General features: G+C 37.9%; 1 protein-coding gene across 1 annotated transcript in view; it reads right to left on the bottom strand.

Annotated features, from left to right (window-relative positions):
• Positions 1–19566, bottom strand: part of ADGRB3 (adhesion G protein-coupled receptor B3) — a 683715-nt gene that overhangs the window by 338291 nt on the left and 325858 nt on the right. Inside the window, exon 12 of the mRNA XM_069487813.1 lies at positions 3533–3601. Coding sequence (XP_069343914.1) covers positions 3533–3601 — 69 coding nt within the window. The remainder of the gene's footprint in view (positions 1–3532; positions 3602–19566) is intronic.

Below are 19566 nucleotides of genomic sequence, written 5' to 3'. Positions count from 1 at the left end.
CCATTCAGCACCGCTGCAGCTTCTAGCCAGGAAAAATTAAGTGGATTAGAGAGTTCTAGCTGCTTTGTATTTGCAAAGGCTAGTGAAGAAGAGACACTGACTAGTGGAAAAGCGTGCAGTAAGAGCTGGAAGGGACTCGAGTAGGAAGAAGATAAGTTTAGCAAGGCAGGCAGCAGGCATTGTGCACATATTTTATAAGGGCTTATGGCTGTGCCCAACTACAAATCAGACACCGAGGGTCCGCAATATATTTACTCATATATACTTGAAGACATGAACAATGGATATTACGTTTAGAAATACAGAGCAGAGATAGCTGCAATTTTTTTTAATTTCAGAAAGATTTGAGAGATGAATCCTGTTTCTTACCTACACTTTCAGTCATCAAATATGAATGCTAAAAGTTCATCATCCACCTTCCAAGAATGTACATAAAATTTCTGTTGGTACTAAAGTTTCCTGCGATTACTGTATTTTTCTTCTCTATCCTTGGGTAAGTGTATGTGTGTATGAGTATGTGTAGTGTGAGGATAAATACAAATTAAAATAATAGGCTTAATGTTCCCTTTTGAAAATAAGGGAAGAGCTTCCCTTCTTCCCCGATTTTGTTCCTCTCTCCCTTTCCTTAGTGTATTTATTTATCCTTTGGAAAACTAGTAATTGTAAGTTCTTTCCCTGTCTCTTTCAAATGCATGTAAATCTTTAAAAGTTAAACAGCCGACTACCAGCTGAAAGATCCAGGAATGTCTCTCTTTGCAAGGTAAACACGAAGGAAGATAGCACTCCTCTCTCAGGTTCTATGGAAGAAGGGCAGGAGCCTAAATTCAGCAGCCACTTGAGCCCTGCTTCGAGTCGCAAAATTATCTCCAGTTATTAAGATATAAGAAGCTTATTTTTCCTTTGAATAAAGCCAATTAACTAACAATATGGTCACGCCTAATTACCAAGTGAATTTAGGATAAACCAGGTGTGACAAATCGTACTGTCAAGTCTCCTCTTGAGGAAACCCATGAGACAGGGTGTATCTGCTTGGCTACATAAAAGGGTGAGGTTTCCTTCTGTCTTTCCAAATCTCTTAGTGGGTTTCCTATAATACACATTGCATTCTGGTTTAAAGTTTAGTCAATAATGAAAGCGTTTTCTTTCTTTTCCACCTTTGTGGAGCGGTTTTCTTTTTTTTTTTGAATTGAGACAAGGTCTTGCTCTTGCTCAGGCTGGTCTCGAACTCCTGAGCTCAAACAGTCCTCCTGCCTCGGCCTCCCAGAGTGCTAGGATTACAGGCATGAGCCACCGCGCCTGGCCTGTGGAGAGGTTTTTGAGGATGGTGGAGGATGTTTTTCATTATATTTTCCCAACAGTAGTCAAATGTTACAGAGCAAGGTTAGCAAACTTTTTCTGTTTGTAAATAGTAAATATTTGAGGCTTTGCAGAACATGGGGTCTCTCTTGGAGCAACTCAGCTCTGTCCTTATTGCACCAAAGCAGCCATAGATAATAGAACCACGCCGTCCATGAATGGGCGTGGTAATATTCCAAAATATTATTAACAAAAAGGCATCAGTCTGGATTTGACTCACTGGCTGAAGTTTACTCCCTCCTGCTCTAATAGACACATGAATATTTAATACACCAAAAAAATACAGAACACATGACTAACATGGTTTCTCTGAGTGACTGATTTGCACTGGTCAACTCTAACCACGGTGGTAGTGTGTACAATAGTGCTATATAAATTGTAGTTTTGTTTTGTTTTGTTTTTAACTTCAGTATGCTACATTTTTAGTAGGATGTTTTCTCTAAACATACTTTTATCCTTCATAACTGGGGCTGATGAGTAACTAACAAATTCTGAAATGACTCTTTTTATTCAAAAGATTAAATTTTTTTGTTTGTGGAAACCTTCTGACGTCAATAGTCACTATTTTATTCAGCGAGTTTCCAAATTCACACAGAATTTATATTTGCTTTTGTTGAGCTATTCTTCTAAAATAAGACAAGAGGACTCACGGGATTATCTTTGGTAGACTTTAAATAGCCCTTATTTCCACGAAGTCCACCCTTTGTGCCACAAACCTGGAGACCCATTTACATGGCTGCAATTATGACAGCACCTTTTAGTAAAAGCTACAAAATACATTTTTCAAATTTCAAATAGTTATTTTAAAAATAGCACTAAGGATCATTACTCTTGAAAAAATATTTTAAACATAAGAATATAGCTAACTCAAAATTGCTAGTAAACGGATGATGGATTCAGGATTTTCCATTGACAAGAAGTTCTGCCACCATTCATTATCTGTTAAAGTTGGGAATCTCGCTGTAAATAACGCCATTTGATGAATTGCAGTCTTGTTTTAAATAGGGTATTATACGTTTGCTCTAAATATATCCGTAATTAATAGTCTCCAGCATTCTAGGAAGATGTGTTTAGCCTCTGCAGCTGTATTCTAAGGAAAGACACCATTTCTTACAGTGAGTGACTGAGGCTGTCCTCTAGAAGAAAGCCAAGGACAAATATAATGTATCATTCAAACTTGTAGAAAAAAATAGATTCAGGGTCTTAAACTATAAGGGGTGATGTTTTTTTCTTGCTATGGTCAGAAGCACAGAATTTGTACCCGATAATGAGGTAGGTCCACACCGGACTATTTTTAGAGTTCCTATCATAATAGGAATAAAGAGCATGCTTTTCTCCTGAAGGCCAAGAATATGATCACAAAGGGAAAAAAAGGATAGATGGTTCACCTGAACCTCAGTAAATATTAATTCTTTTTTTCAAGATTGCCTCATTGTCTTGGGATTTTTAACAAGGCTCAGGTAGAAAACTAACAGTTTAACATTTAGTTAGATTAAATTTCCATAGGATTTTTAAAAACATGATTATTCTCCCTTTCTTGACCTCTAACCCACTTTTCCTGTAATTCCATAAAAAAAAAGTTACCAACTATATGTCAGTTAGTATAGCATAAATAAAAATGCAAGGCATTTAAAAATAATCACTAAAGCAATAAGGCCACCTGCTACACTGATAAGGCATAACAGAGAACAAAGTACCAGAAAACTTTTTTTATGCGAGCCCATTTTTACAATTCTTAGCTTTGAATCAAAATGCACATCTGTAGATATGATCCAGATTATATGTGTCATTGTAGTAAATGCAAATGATTTTACTGGTCAATACTCCATAGTTTCATTTGGGATACCTGCTTTTAGATTTGCTGTTTCTCCCACCATTTGTAGACAGGAAAGGAATGTATCCATAAGGCATGTAGTTATTATGTATTAATTCCTTAAAGTTTTAAATTACTTAAACTTGATCAGTTGTTTTTCACATGTATAAACATTATTCCTTTCATAGACTGATATGAATAAAAATAATTTGTTTTCTCTAAAATTACTAGAATATAACCTAGACTGCATTTTTAAAATCCCCTTTTGTATTCTTAAAATAGCAGGCCATTAATTTCTTAACATATGTCTTGCACTTTATTTAGCCAATTTTATTGTGAGTTCTGAAATATCCCCAACCTTACCTGTTGTGCATCTTCCCATTTTTCTTTGTTTTCTTCATCTAGAAGGTTGCTAACTATTTGAAAGAAGTTCTGTAAATTAAATTAGATAAAAGATTTAACATTACATGAGAGAATATACTTTTCAACAACATCCATTTGTGTAGACTATGGGATAAATGCATAAACATTGCAATATTACATCATGGCCCTAATATGTTATTCTAGAAGATCTGAGGACTCTTTTTCAACACCATAATGCCAGGATTTTTACATAACTTCATTTCTACATCCTCAGGAGTCAGAATAAGTAAAACACTTTCACTCAGAATTATTTGTTCAATATAGTCTCCATATTCTACTCTGTAATGTCATTGCATAATTATTCGGTACTAATAAGTTTTATTGCTTCTATAATAAAAGTCACCTGTATTTGTCTTATTACAAGTTACCCTGTTAGTTGTGATCTGTGAGTGCTACTTACACTGTAGTTTCAAGACATTGTAGCAAGATCATGGACTATCGGCAAAGCTGAAGCAAAACACACTCTCTCAGTTGGGATCTTAATCTGCCCTTCCTGGCTATTGTAACAACCTATTGCAAATATTAAACCAAATTTTCTAAGTTCCTGGCATATAGCTTACGATAAGTACTCAATAAATCTTAGCTATTTTCAAATTAATATTCCTTACTCCTTTGCCTTTTGCCAACAAGCCAACATGGAGAAATGAATAGACAGGTAACGTTCCTACTCTTAAAGTTCCAAATCTGGCCATCATCCTCACCCTTAATTGCTGAAGACCTATGGGCTTTATTTTCACCTACCAGTACTCAAATGAGTTTTTGACTTTCCCTTTCTACACAGACAGGAACATTGTGATGTTCATTTTTCATTCACCATGGACACAGTGACGAGCAGGGCTCTATTCAGTTCAGCTTGGTTAGTCCTCATTTCACACACGAAGGATTTTTAAAGAAAGAGACTTTTCTGTCCTTTCCTACTACATTGTGCCATCAAAACACAAGAGCCAGGAGAGGAAAACTAGGGTGCCTCTTGAAGACAAGCAGTGAGTTGGGGTCACAGGAGACCTAAGAAGCGTAAAGTAAAGGCATGACATTTGACTTAAGCTACCCAGATGGCGGTTGCTTGGTTGAGACCTCAGAATCCATCTCTTCTAATCGGTCTGTATGTAACTTAGCAGGGAGGCTGTTTCATACCGATACATTAGCTTAGACCAGGACTCCCTTGAGGGCAGAAATAATCATAATTTGTTAGTCTCATCTGTCTTCCTTCCTATCTAGCTTCTCAAAACAGGCATTTGTGTTAATTTCAAATAAATTCACCTGGGTGTTTTTAGATGAAAAACAAAGCTGCTTCATTTCCTCTTCTCTTGTGGTTTGAAGCTGTTAGTATCTATATTTAATTGCCCTATTTGTGCTATTTATTTTAATAGTTCCTGGCAATCACATGGTTGAAACATGGTTAGAGTCATAACCTCTATAAAAAGTTGCAAAATATTTTATGCAACTCTTGAAAAAACTGAAAGTCTGTTTTAGACCCGTTTTCAAATTCATTTAACCTTATGGTACTACCAGCCATTTTTTCCACTTAAAATTTCCTGCTTGGAGTGTTAACATTTTAAAGGCTTAGTCCATTGAGCTGTAACTCTACCTATGGGCAGAAAGAATTAACCTTCAGAGTTCTCCGATTGCCTATGGCTGGTTAAGTCAGTAGGGACATGGTGCTAATGAGGCAAAGGTTGCAGGTTTGATCCCTGCACGTACCAGTTAGCTGTGCTGAGGTCTACGACCTCAGTCTGCAGCCTAACCCCTGCCAGCTTTCGGACAACATGCGCACTGCTGCTAACAAGAGACACCAAGAGAATGGGAAACAATGTACATAACTTTTTCCATTTCTGAGAAAACATTTCACAAAGCTTGTTTTACTGACAGTGGGTCAGTGACTCCTTGCTGTACATCAAGGCCATTGCATACACACAATTCCTCTATGAAAATAATAAATTCAGAATTCAATTTTTTAAAATCACCAAAAAGCATGTATTAAAAAAACACAAATTATTAAAATGTGTGTTAAACTAACCAAACATAGAGTATAAGAAACACCTTTTACTATTCTCCAAGGCCAATAAATGGGACTTTACTATCTCATTGCTGATGAGATTTTGGAATACTCAGTAGCAGTGCCCTGACTAACACGGTCCAGGTAGGCGCACAGTGAGCTGAGGCTGTGGAGGGGGCATTTATGGGGAGACTGGGTCTTGTTCATCAGTGTACCCTCAGCACATAAAATGCCTTGCCCATAGCAGATATTTCATAAAGTCCTAAATTAAGAGAAATAATGAAGTTACAAAGTCAGTATACTTTGGGTTTTCTAACAAGACTCATCACCTTTTCTTTGAGCTGACCTTGATCTAACTTGTCTCACATGCATTAAAAAAATATATGTTCATATATAAATATATAAAAATAATATATGATAATATATACCCTATATATATAAATTCACTCTGACATCTGCTAAGTGATCTGCCTAATAGAACAGAAGCAAACTGAACAACATTGTGAAAAAGAGATTCATTACATTTCAGGCCACTTGATTGAATTTTTTAACAAAGTATGAAGTTGCTTCCACAGTAGCGGAGCTACTACTTGCTAGAGTTCCTTGAGAACGCTGCTAATGGTGATAGTATCTCTCTTTTGATGATTTATGGATCAGGTCACTTATCTCAGTCTCTTAAATGCATCAGACAGTAGGTTTTTGGAGGAGAATGTTTAATCAGCCCCCTGACCTAGGCTTATTTGAAAATTGAGTGCTCTTGGCAGAGTCTGAGCTGTTGGGAGCTCGAATTAGGCAGACTAGGTTTCAACTTTTCGCCATCAATTATTAACTGTGTGGTTCTGGGCAAATGCTGTCTATCTGTGCCTTATGTCGCAATCTGTAAAACAGGAATAACAGTAGCTACCCAGAAGAGCCGTTGTGAAGCTTGTAGCTAATTCTTAACACAGTACCTGATGCATGGTAAGTGCTTGATATATGAAGGCTTTATGATTTTATTCCCTTCCTGTTATGTATTTTTTTATGACTGGGTGCCTGATTTGTATTCATAGTCACATTATGGTAAATATGCAACTATAATGCTGATATAGAATTTTACAACAAGTGATACTCTCTCCTATCCCCTTCTAATGTCTCTTCCTCTCTCAGCAATATGTACAATGCAGGACTGATTCACCACTAACTCCAGAGCCTGTAATTTGTTCAGCAGGAATCTCTCCTTTCTAAGAATGTGCTGTGCTAGGAGGGGTTTTCTGTGTAGTTACTATCAGTCACCTACTATGTGAAAGCCACTGTGCCAAATAGTTATGGGACACAAAGGTCAAAGAGGCACGGCTCTTTGTTTTCGTTTCACAAGAAGTGTTACGAAAATCAGTGTAGTGAAGGTATGTTATAAAGAGAGGCACAAAAGCTTCTGTGACATTCAAAGTACAGGTCCTAGACTTGGCAATGTAAGACAAAAAGGATGTTTTATTTTGTAGAAAGCAGTAAATAATTGTTTTATGCTGATAGGCTTCCAGCTGGTGAATTTCTTGTGGATTATATATGATTTTGTATATATATACCCTAACGTATGTCTCAGTATTTAGCTTTTGGTGAATTCCTCATGGAAATAGAGTTGTGGATTAGACTAGCGATTTGAGCTATCTGGGCCACAGAAAATGCACTCTTCTCCATCCTAACCAGCAGCAACGTGCTTGCACAGCACGGGACATAGACAAGCCGTGAGGGGCATGATTTAGTGATGGAGATCTGAATGTTTGAAAGAGTTATGGTGAACCTGAGTAGAAACATAGAGGCAACCATGAGAATCTTAAAGGCCAAATAAAGAAGCAGGGATGAGCCATTAGGATAAGAATGCGTAGCATAGGATAGATCATTGGTCCTCAGTCTAGAGATCACGTGATGGCTGCAAGGCCATGCATGATCTGGCCTCTGCCTGTCTCTCCAACTTTATCTTATGCTATTCTGGCCCAGACCCTCCACACTCCAGGTTCATCAGACTGCTTCGTGCATCCCAAACTGGTTTCTGCCCTGCCTGTAGACTTGTATGCATGCTGTTCCCTTTCTTGGACTGCTACACTTCCCTTCTTTACTCAGACAACACTTTTTCTTATCCCTCATGTCCAGATTTATATGCACTTTTCTCCAAAAAGGTCTTATTATATCACCCTCCCAATAAGTGTGCGGGGTCTGCATATTTTCTTTTTCTCTCCTTGTGCTGTGTAACCTTCATTGGAAGTATACCATATTTTAAAATCTTGATTTATTTGTATGATAACTGGTTTAGGGCTTTCCCCTTACCAGGGTGTAATCTAGTTGGTATTATTTCTATTTCGTTCACTCTTCTGCCCCCAGTACACAGCATAAGGCACAACCGCATGTAAACACTCAAATATTTAAAGTTGATGGGCTGCATGCCTACTGTGTATAAGGCAGTAGGCTAGGCATTGATGGACTTTAAAAAAATACAAAAACAATAAATGATTTCCAACTAATTTTCTGCCTCCTTTCCAATTCCACACCCTCCTTCACTAGTGACACCTCCGATGCCACCAGAGCTCTCACTATGTACAGGGAACAAGATACGGCCTTTATGTTTACAGATAAGAAAACTGGTTATCTTGAGTAAATCTGGGATCAAACTCTTCTTATTTCCAACAGCATTTGAAGTCTCAGGCTCATCCTTGAGCACAGATACATACTTTTGAGAAGTTGTAGGACCACAAGAAGCAGCGATGGATGTTCAACTTTAGTCCTTAGACTTGCATGAAGCGACCATCAAGGAAAGGGCCTCCTCTTTCACAAACCCAGCTCACTCTCTGCCAAACCCAGGGAACCCTCTCTGTGCAGCACCACCCAACCCTGTCCCTGGAGAAACGCACTTGGTAGTATATGTGCTGTTTTGTTCAGTAAAAGAACAGCATAAGGAGAGTTATAAACACATAACCCAGGCAGCAAAATGAAGGTGGTTTTTGGCAAGAAAGAAGAACAGAGAAAAGAACCTCACTAGGAAAGCTTTATCGATGGCTCAAAGTTGTGATTACAAAGGCCTAAAGTAGAGCAGTAGGTGAGGGAAGGAAAAGGTGAGGAAAATATGGAAAATACTTAAAAAGCAGAAATGTATTTCTCTATTCAAGTGGTAGTTATTGAATGCCTTAGCTATATCTGGCGCTGTCCTAAGTGCTGAGACTGTAACAGTGAGCAAAACACCTGAGGGTTCCTACCCTCAAGAAATTTACACTCTAGTGGGTGACAAGAGTCAATAAATAAGTTTTAAAAGATGATTTGAGATGGTAATTGCAATGGTTTGAGTGTGTTCCCTCCAAAATTCAGGTGTTGCCAATGTGATGGTATTATAGTAAGAGATGGGGCCTTTAAGAGGTGATCGGGCCATAAGAACTCCTCTCTAGGGAATGAGATGAAGGCCCTTATAAAAGAGGCTTCCTGTAGAGTTTGGCTAGCATATCCCCCTGCCTTCCACAATGTGAGATACAGTGTTTCTGCCCGCTTGGAGGGTGCAGCAAGAAGGTGCCATCTTGAGAGCAGGAAGCAGTCCCCAATAGACAACTGAACTTGCCAGTGCCTTGATCGTGGACTTTTTAGCCTCCAGAACTGTGAGAAAATAAATAAATTTTTATGTATTATAAATTACCCAGTTTCAAGTATTTTGTTATAGCATAACAAACGGACTAAGATAGTGACACACAAATAAAATAGGTTATAGAAATAGACTGACTGGGTCAGGGTGATGTGTATGTGTGTGACTGAGAGAGAGAGAGAGAGAGGGAAAAAGAAAGAGAGAGTTTAGATTAGATGGTTAGCAGGAAAGACCCTTCTAAGGAAGTAGTATTTGAGCTGAGGCTGGAATGATGAGAAGGAGACAGCTGTGGGAAGAAGAAGAGAGTTCCAGAAAAAAAAATAGGAAGAGAAAGCACAAAGTCCCTAGGCAAGTACAGTCTGGACAAGTTTGAGAAACAGCAAGACAGTAAAACTGGAGTGGTCTTGAACAGGAGGATGGGCGGGGTGGAGGGGGAGAAGATTCACACAGGGTGAAAAAGATAGATGTGTCAGCTAAAGTGGGGCTTCAATCCCACAATGGTTATAGGACATGAGTATCATTAAAAATAAAAGTCTAGCTTTGGCTGCTGGGTGTGGGGAATAAAGTGTATAAGAGTAAGAGTGAAAACAGAAAAATCAGTTTGTTTTAATTATGGAGGCCAGAGATGATGGTAGCTTGGTTTGGGGAAGCAACATGATGTGATAACAGATTGCACGGGAGGGGAAGAGTAGAATGAAAGATTGGTATTGGGTTCCCAGCTCCTGTAGTTTAGGATGATGATGCAGTTGGCCATCATTAACTTGTGAATACTGCACAAGAAACAGCAGTGTTGAGAAGAGACACAGTAAGCTTAGTTTTGTTCAAGTTAACCACAAGGATACAATATGGCTAAGAGAAGAGGCTCAGGGGGCAGGTTTAACTACAAGCCTAAAGCTCACAAGGTAGAAAATTTTTAAATAATTACTCCTAGTCAAAAACTGGAGCCTTTAGAGATTAAGAAAATAATATTGCCAGGAACAGAGTTGAATGGAATGAAGTTAAGGTCAAAACACTGAAGATGAACTCAATAGGAAGAGGAATAAGTAAGGGAAATGACGAGGTAGGAGAAGAAGTAGGAAACAGGTGACAGGATAATATAAATTACAAAGAAGACTCTCCCTGCTGAGATTAATCCAGAGGAGATAGACCATTCCTTTAATTAAGTGAAAATACAAAGAATGTTCAAGATATAGTATAACAGGTCTCATTTTTTTTTTTTAACTTTGATGCACTTGGCTGATGACTTTTGCATGGGTGATATATAAAAACATGAACACACCCCTAATATAGACCAAAGCATGGATCACACAATCCCTGTGATACGGCTGTGACTCTATTTCTCAGTCTCCTATTCAAGGAAGTATACAGAAATGAAGTTGAGGAAGAGCAACGTTATTATACAAATCATCTTCAGTTGGCTCTAATGTATCCGTTTTTTTTTTTTTAAACTAAACAATCCCTAAAGAATACTATAACTACTTTTTTGTAGCAGGTGAATAAGCAAAAGGATGAAGAGACCTTTTATCCAGAACATCTATTCAAGTGCCATATCAACTAGCCACTGGCAATTGAAATCTATCAAGGATTCAGGAAGGCACAAGATTATAATACAAGGTTCTCCTAGCAGGTTGCAGGGATCAAGAGGAACCATATGATTCAGAGACAAGAATCCTAGCCACTGCAAAGCTAGGAGACAAAAGGCAGGGACTCATATGAAGGACGAGGGTGTCAGGGTCAGGAGTGGAATCTGCAGCAGGCTAGATGACCTGACCTGAGAGAGAGCTGTGGCCAGACGGCCTCTGACAGCAGAGCTGGACTGTCCCCGCTTGACCGCTGCAATCTGCCAGACCTCAAGGAATGTGAGGACAGATAATTGAAACTAATCTCCCCTAATAGTCACTAGTTTAGGGGGAAAAAAACAGAGCCTTTAAGGACACCTTGTTTTTTAAGTCTTCTTTTAGCTCTGACTCATTTTGAAAACTACATAAGAACATTGTTCCAGGAATCACTGGCTGTCTTTCATAATAATATCATTTTTCTGCTATGATGTAACAGAGTTTGACTTGTACAGTTTCAGAATAGCTTAGATGGACAGTGTTTTTTTTTTTTTTTTCCCCACATAATGCTACCAGTGTCTTTTATGCTGACTTTAGGATCAAGGACTCCAGCAAGTGGTAGCAGAATGAGTCTGCTTTGAGGTCTAATAGATGGGATGAGGCTAAGTGGAAAGAATAAGCCATCCAGTCTTCAGTGCTTTGGGGCATAAGCTCAGTGCTGCTTTCCAGGTCTCATTTAAAGATGAAAGGTAAAAAAGTTAGTGATATTAATATGATTATTCCCCCAGAAGTATCCTGGTAGAGCAGCCAATGTTATAAAAACATCATAACTCAGTGTACTTCTTAATTGAGGAATGAGGTAAGGACTGGTCTGTCAAGTTTGGGCAAGCCTGGCTGATGGACCTAAGGGCCACCATGTGAAAGAAACATGCACATATCACAGGTTAACCCCCTTGCTACACTGCAGGCAGCAGTCACAGAAGGTTCTGTCTTGAGGCACATACCTCCTCAATAAAGGAAAATTCTCACAGTCCTTCAGGATTCCCTACCATGGGCTGAGCCTCCCCTCCCCAAAATCTCTATGTCGAAGCCCCAACACCCAGTATCTTAGATGTGACTGGAGACAGAGCTGTTAAGGAGGAAATTAAGTTAAAAAAAGGGCATCAGGGTGGGCCCTAATCCAATCTGACTGGTGTCCCTGAAAGAAGAGGAGATTAGGGTGGGTGTGGTGGAGATTAGGCTGGGTGTGGTGGCTCATGCCTGTAATCCCAGCACTTTGGAAGGCCTAGGCAGGAGAATAGCTTGAGTCCAGAAGTCTGAGGTTGCAGTGAGCTATGATGACACCACTGCACTCTAGCCTGATAGCGCAAGCAACAGAGAGAGACTCTGTCTCAAAAAAGAGCGAAAAGAAAAAAGGAAAAAATAAGAGCAGATTAGAACTCACAGAGAGACACCAGGGATGTGCATGCACAGAGAAAAAGACCACGTGAAGACACAGAGAGAAGGTGGCCACCTGCAAGTCAAAGAGAGAAAGAAGCCTCAGGGAGAAACTGAACCTGCCACAACCTTGTCCTTGGACTTCTAGCTTCCAGAACTGTGAGATAATAAATTTCTGTCATTAAGCCACTCAGTTTGTGGTACTTGCAATGGCAGCCCTAGCAAACTAATACATTCTCCAATCACAATTTTTTAAAACAGAAAAATCTTTGACAATAAATGGAATCACAACAGAAAACCACCTATACGTTTTGCTAGACTCTGAAGGAAATAATGAGATATTCTGAAAGAGTAAAACTACCTATGTCAGGTTTTATTACATTTCTTTTAACTCGATCAAAACTATTTATTATAGTGCATGGTAGTTTCCAATTAATAGGTTGTCCTATACATACTCTTAAAACTCCTTTGCCTCGCTCCCTCTTCCCGCCAGATTGTGGTGCGTGGTTTGTACTCCTCTTCGGAGCCATCTTATAGATTTTGTTTAGGGTAGGATTTAATCATGTTGATTTTTGAAGCAAGATTTGTTGCTTGATAATTCACCCATTTAAGGAAGTATATTTGATGTTGAATTTCTTAGTTACATGCTAATAATAGAGGCCATGTTTAAATACTACCTAGAAAGAGATGCTAGTTATATAATGCTCTCTCTACCACGGAGAAACAACAGGGAATCCCGTCAGGCTGTTAAACATTGAAAACAGTAACTCTTTATGACTTGGAGTGATGGTCAACAGGGAGTTACAGTTCTATACACGACTTAGTTTCCACTGAGTCAGGAATTCAGGTTATGGATTTAAGCAATTCTTCTCATCTACTTGTTTATTCTAATATGGTGCTGCAGTGTTGACCTTAAAGACACACACTTCTTTTCTGTCCCCATTTTTTCTGACACATTCCCTGACCTTCTCTTCTGTAACAAGTGGAAAAAAAAAAAAAAAAAGGCATTGCCTACACTTCCTTAGGTGGTGCCATGAGAAATATCTGACCTTCTTTTCTTGGCAGGAGAGATATCAAATATACATCTGAATTGGCAGTAGTTACCTCTCCAAAGACTGTAAATTTTTGTTCCTTCTGAATCTCACCTTGTTGGATGATAATAGTAGCCACATTTCTTGAGCTCTGCTATGTGCCAAGTACTATGTAAATATTTGATGTAGAAAATTGAACTCTCACATCAACCTATGAAGTAGGTACCTTATCCCATATTGTGGAAGAGAGAATTGAGGCACATAGAGACAGAGGAGATAGAATAACTTTTCTTAGGTTGCAGAGGTATCAAGTGGCAAAGCCATGCCCTGAAGTGCAGGATTCTACCTATAGACCAAGTACTCTACTCCTTTACTTCCCACTTCCCTATCTTCCCTGCTCATGTTTGAGAAAATTATTAACATTTCTGGTTGCACAATGCTCTTTGAATAGAGGATTTAAGGTGTTACTTGTGTCTTGAATGCAAGATTCGTATTATAATTTCAAACTAGAAAAGACCAAATCTTACTTCATCAAGAAAATTAGATTACCTGTACAGATGAGGCTTATCGTGGTATGATGATACTATATTATCATGTTAACAGTTGCTTACACATTTATTAATATCCTTTAATATGAAAAAAAAAAGTATCTGGCATTGAAACCACAAGAGAAATAACACTCCAGGGTTCTCATCAAGTGACCTAAACTATTGATGGGAATAACCCATGGTACAACATCTCTGTTTTCTCACCCAGTGTTTTAACATAGTAGATGCTTGACTTTGCTGAAATCACTGTCTCTGTTTTCAACTTAATTCCTTGATCACCTATCTCTGAAACATTTATTTAGAATATGGTCTGCATTTAAGAAAGAAATTGAAATGCTGAAGTAAGAGCTTCCTATTCAATTTCAACCATTGGGAAATAAATTTCTCAAACCTAAGGAATGTGTCAGATAAATGGTTTTCCAATATTGAGTAATGACCTATTTGAAGGTCACGATCAACTTTTCTTAATGAAATAGAGGAGAATAGAAAATACCAGAGTGCATTAAACATTGGAAGGTAAATATTATTTTGTAAAACTGGTTTTCAGTTATTTATTAATGTAAACTGTGTGTGTTACACTGGCTTATGGTCAAAATCATTTGAAAAACACTGAATTAGCCCAACAGATCTGTTGTCAGAATGGTCCTTGCATTCAGATGAGTTTGAGCAGCACAGCACACTGTGAGTCTCTGTGGACACCTCCATGTGTGTATTCTTTCCAATATTTTCTTTCTTCATCCCCTAAATCTAAACTGCCTCCAAGGCCTAACTTTTATTCCATTAAGAGCTCTCTCTTCCCTCTTTTCTGACCCACTGGCACTAAGACATGTCATCTTCCTTTCTCACCTCCAGGTCACTACCCTCGGTACCACCCCCCCCATTCTTCCTTTACCCACTAGTCCATGTTATTTACCTCTGCAATTAATCTTTTTAAAAGTAACACTTATACTTAGTAACTTTGTTTACAGAGGATCAAGTCTAAACTCTTCTCTTTGGTCTTAACCCCCCTGTCTTCATGATCTGCATTTTTCAATATACATCTCATTTTCCACAAGACTTGGTTTCCTAAACATGCTATGCTTATACCATTTCTATGCTTTTGATTATGCAATCTGATAATTTGTGGAGTGTTTCTCTGCCTAAATTGCTTCTCCAAATTCTATCTCAAGGCCTAACTCTCCTGTGAATTCTTTACTTACTGCTGCAGTTCAGACCCCTGTATTTCTAGAAGTCCTAGAAGTAAGACTTACTGTATTTACATCACTCTAGTCTAGCCCCATTCATAAGTTTTTTCTTTTTTTCTTCAATGATATTGCAAGCAGCTTGAGAACAAGGCTGATCTTTTAATTTTATGTTAAGAATTACAATACTAGCAATGATGACATTATGTAGAACCTACTATGTGCCAGTTAATTGTTTTTGTGGGTTTGTTTGTTTGTTTGTTTTGTTTGTTTTTCTTTTTTTTTGAGACAGGGTATCACTCTGTTGCCTGGGTCAGAGGGCAGTAGTATCATCAAAGCTCACAACAACCTCAAACTCCTGGGCTCCAGAGATCCTCCTGCCTCAGCCTTCCAAGTAGCTGTAACTACAGTCAGGTACAATCACCATGCCTTGCTAATTTTTATTTTTTGTAGCGACTGGGTCTATGTTGCCCAGGCTGGTCTTGAACTCCTGGCCTCAAGTGATCCTCCTCCCTCAGCCTCCTAAAATGTTAGGATTACAGGCATGAGCCACCATATCTGCTTGTGCCAGTTAATTAACACATTATGTATGGACCATTAGGTACTTAACCTGTATTATTTCTTATTTTCACAATAAACATGAAAAATAGATGTAGTAGATCTTTATTATGCATAGATTCTGTACTTCTGAATTCACCTACTTGCTAAAATGTATTTGTAATCTCAAAACCAAACTCACCGTGCAGTAATGGCCAATTCTGGACGTGTGTAGAGTGGTGAAAATTGTGAGTTGCCCAACGTGCATGTGTCCAGCTGAGGTCTAACATGGCAATGCTCTGCCTTTTTGTCTCAGCCCTCCTGTTGTAAACAAGTGTCCTTTCCATGGTCTATTTAATGCTGAGCGTTTCATGTTTTTTGTGCTTTTTGTTGGTGATTTCACAGTTTAAAGTGGCCTCACTACGGTGCTGAAGGGATACCTAGTGATCTTAAGCACAAGGAAGGTGTGATGTGACTTTCATAGAAAATATGTGTCAGATAAACTTTGTTCAGGCATGAGGTATAATGTTAGCTGTGAGTTTAATGTTAGCATATCAACAATATACATTCAATAAGGTGTCTTTTAACAGCAACACACATAAAACAAGGTCATTCTGATCAGTTGATGAAAATGTTATGACCAGATTCTCAGAGGAACCTAATCCTGTATTTCCCCTGGGAGCAAATGGTCCTGTTATTTGTTAATGCAGTGTTTGCTGTAATTTTATAAAATATAACTACCACAGGTAATGAGAATTGACTGTCCTATTATCTTTTCTTTATTTCTTTTTTTTTTTAGAAATAAAAAAGTAAGGTAGAGAAAGATTAAGTAATATGCCTGAAGATACCAAGATAGTGACTGAATAAAGCTGACATTTGAACTCACATATGTCTGGTTCAACTTTGTCAAGTCTTATTGTTTCTGGTGTGTGCAGTAGAAACTCAATCCTCTATTGATAGAATGAGATTCAGTACAATTTTCTCCACTGGTTAAAACAAAGTAAATGAACACCTTTTCTCCCTGATCTCTCTCACTCTTTCCTTCCTTCTCTCTCTCTCTCTCTCTCTCTCTCTCTTTCCTTCCCTCTCTCTCCCCCCCTGCTCCTTTCCTTCTCTCTTTCTCTCTCTATGCAATGGATGCCCATAGGAATTTTCTTATTTTTTGTGAAACAATGTGAATTCCCTAAACATTAGTATATTACCCTTGTTCATTCATCACTTATTTCAACAAATATTTGTGTTTATAGTGCTTCAAGTGCCAGGTTAAGCCTCAGGGACAAAATAGTCTCTCATCAACCTTAAATTTTACTGCTGAAGGCAGAACTAGAAACAATCCTTAGAACATTGTGTGTGAGAATGCCATAGTAGGGATGTTTACAAGGTTTCAAAGCACAAAGAAGTAGAAAAAAATATAATTCTGCCTGGGATTTGGTGAGAAGAGTTTTGAGAAGAAATGATGTCCCAGCTGGGTCTAGGAGGAACATATGTCAGACTGGAAAAGGGAAAGCTATACGCCATAGAGAGCTAATATGAGCAGAGTCCTGGAGGTTTGGAAAAGAATATTCTCGAAGGAAAAGGTGTTCGAAATATGTTCTACCAGTTTTGAAAAATAAAAGTATTACTATGGCTTATTATTCTAAGACTTACAAGCATATTTTTATTTTACTTTTTTTTTTTTTCCAATTTTAACAGATCGTAAATCAGGGTGGGATTTAGAGGCTTAGAATTGTGTCACAGGTATACACAGTAGCCTTTCTTAGAGGGACACAAAGTGATGGCCTATATTATAGTTAATATTGTTCAAACCAGGATGAAGCATAGTTCCACAGTCACACCAAAAGGCTTACTTTCAGGCAGGAATAAGACTTTAAAAGAAGCTTCATTTTATGCCCCAGCAGCTGACCAGGCAAAGCCTCTGCAGCCGCCTCTGTAGGGTGCAGCTGACATGTGTGTTTCATTAAATTATACTCAGGGATCTGGTGAGTGGCTAGCTGGCTAGTTTGTAGTATTGATAGTCTCATAAATTATTTCCTTTGTTTTCCTTTGCTTCTTTTTACTGTTCTATTTCAGTTTTGTCATTAAAAGTAAGCAATGGGTATCATATATATGCTTTTATGATGGACACAATCTTAATATGCAACAGCTGCAGGCAAACGCCCATGAATGAAAGGAACCAGCCTTCCTTTGTAGCTAACCCATGTTGCTTATTGGAGTAATTGTGCCCATTTGAATGGAAGTTAGAGTTGATTTAGTAAAGTGAAACTTTTGGGATCCAGCCATGCATTTTTCTATGAAATTAATGGCAATTATAATTTTTACTTCTGAGAATTCATACTATCAAGTTTTAAAGTCCTAATTATCTTCATTTATAAGGCAAGTTTGTATATTTATCTGGTTTTAAAAATGTAGGGGTTAGATATTTTGCTGCCACTTTTCTCCATTGTCAATGGCAGCAAATTATTGCTCTTAATAAAAGAAGATATTAATTCTAAGAATATAAAATTCAAGTGGCTCATGTGATTATAATGCTGTCCCTCAGTGAGGTGAGTGATATGGGGAAAATTTAACATTATAATTTTCTTGATTGCTTAATCTGAAAACAGTATTCTGATTTTTGGAGTTGCCAAGCTACATATGTTAAAGTAAAAATTTTTTAAAAAGGTGAAAAAAGATAAAAAAAATAACTTGCTGTCAGTTGATTTAGGGGATGACAACAATAACTTCTATAATTTATTTTAAGGCTACACATACAGTTCAATGTGTTTGTTCCTTTAAAATATTTACATAAATTTCTCACATCCTGAACTATGATTATTGAACAGGAATAGGCACCATAAAACACAAGAATAAAATGTTTTCATGACATTTAGACACTCTGCTGAATGAAAGTTTTCATGAACAGGTTTCAAAGACCAAAAAATAGAGTTGCTTTTTATAAATAATAATGATAATTACACACAGGAACAGGAATCATTTGAACAAAGAGAAAGACCTCATGGGTTGGGACAAATCATGGCCGTTCTCATGCTCTTAACTGATAATATTATCAGAGCCATCTTACAGACCTTCAAAATGTTCCAAGGTCTTCATAGTGTAATTTATTGAATTCCTAATAGAAAAAAGTGCACATACATATATTTGTGTGTGTAATGCAATAAATCCCAATAATTAACTAGCCAGATGTCCAGTCATCTCCCATGATGTTGCTTATATTAGCTATTCTGTATCTATAGTAGCTATTCTATGCTTCTTTCATCAGCATATCAAAGCAATTTTTTATTGAATCTAGCATTTCTAGCCATTTTAAATAAAATGCCTGGTACATAACTACATTTAAAAGAATGTATTCTCTTTGAATAGTTTTATTTAATTTTTCATTGGTCTCTGCTCATCATTTTCCTGTAAAAAAAAGGAGGATGAAGGTTCAGTGGGACATATATGATTATTAACTTTGCTGTTAATTAATTTGATGAATATTTATTGAATACTTTCTAGAGTCCAGATTATATGCTAAATCTTGTTTGGGGGAGGTGGGCTGGAGCTTGGCTAGGGTCCAAAGATGGATCAGAAAAATGTCTTCTTTTTCAAAGATTTGCTAATGAGTGCTAATAACATAAGCTATAAAGAGATGTAGGAGAAAAGGGGCTGTTGGTGATCAGAGGCCCAGAGAACCCAGAGATTACTTTAGAAGGTTGAGACAGATCAAGCCAGTCTGCAAGCACAAAGGAAGCAAAGAGACAGAGCCAGGACCATGCAGTGCATTCAGGAATCAGGAAGTGGTTCATTTGCATTAAGTGTATGATTTGTCAAGAGGATGTGTAATCCATGTGTGAGGCTGGACAGGTAGATAACCTACCTGTGTGGAGGGTACTAGAAGCCAAGACAAAGACTTTGAGTTCACATTTAGGAAGCCTTGACGCTACACTGAAGGTTTTTAAGTAAGAAGTGACATAATCAAAGCTGTCTAGGACAAATAGTACCACGATGTACAACATGGATAGGGACCTAGATAAAGATCAAAGGAAAGAGGCTGCAAAAATAATGTAGGCTGAGGTAACGAGATGCTGACTTAGGATACAGCAGTGGGAAG

The sequence above is a fragment of the Eulemur rufifrons genome, chromosome 15 (genome assembly GCF_041146395.1).
Source record: "Eulemur rufifrons isolate Redbay chromosome 15, OSU_ERuf_1, whole genome shotgun sequence".
Taxonomy (NCBI): Eukaryota; Metazoa; Chordata; class Mammalia; order Primates; family Lemuridae; genus Eulemur; species Eulemur rufifrons.
This window is presented reverse-complemented; position numbering and strand designations above follow the sequence as displayed.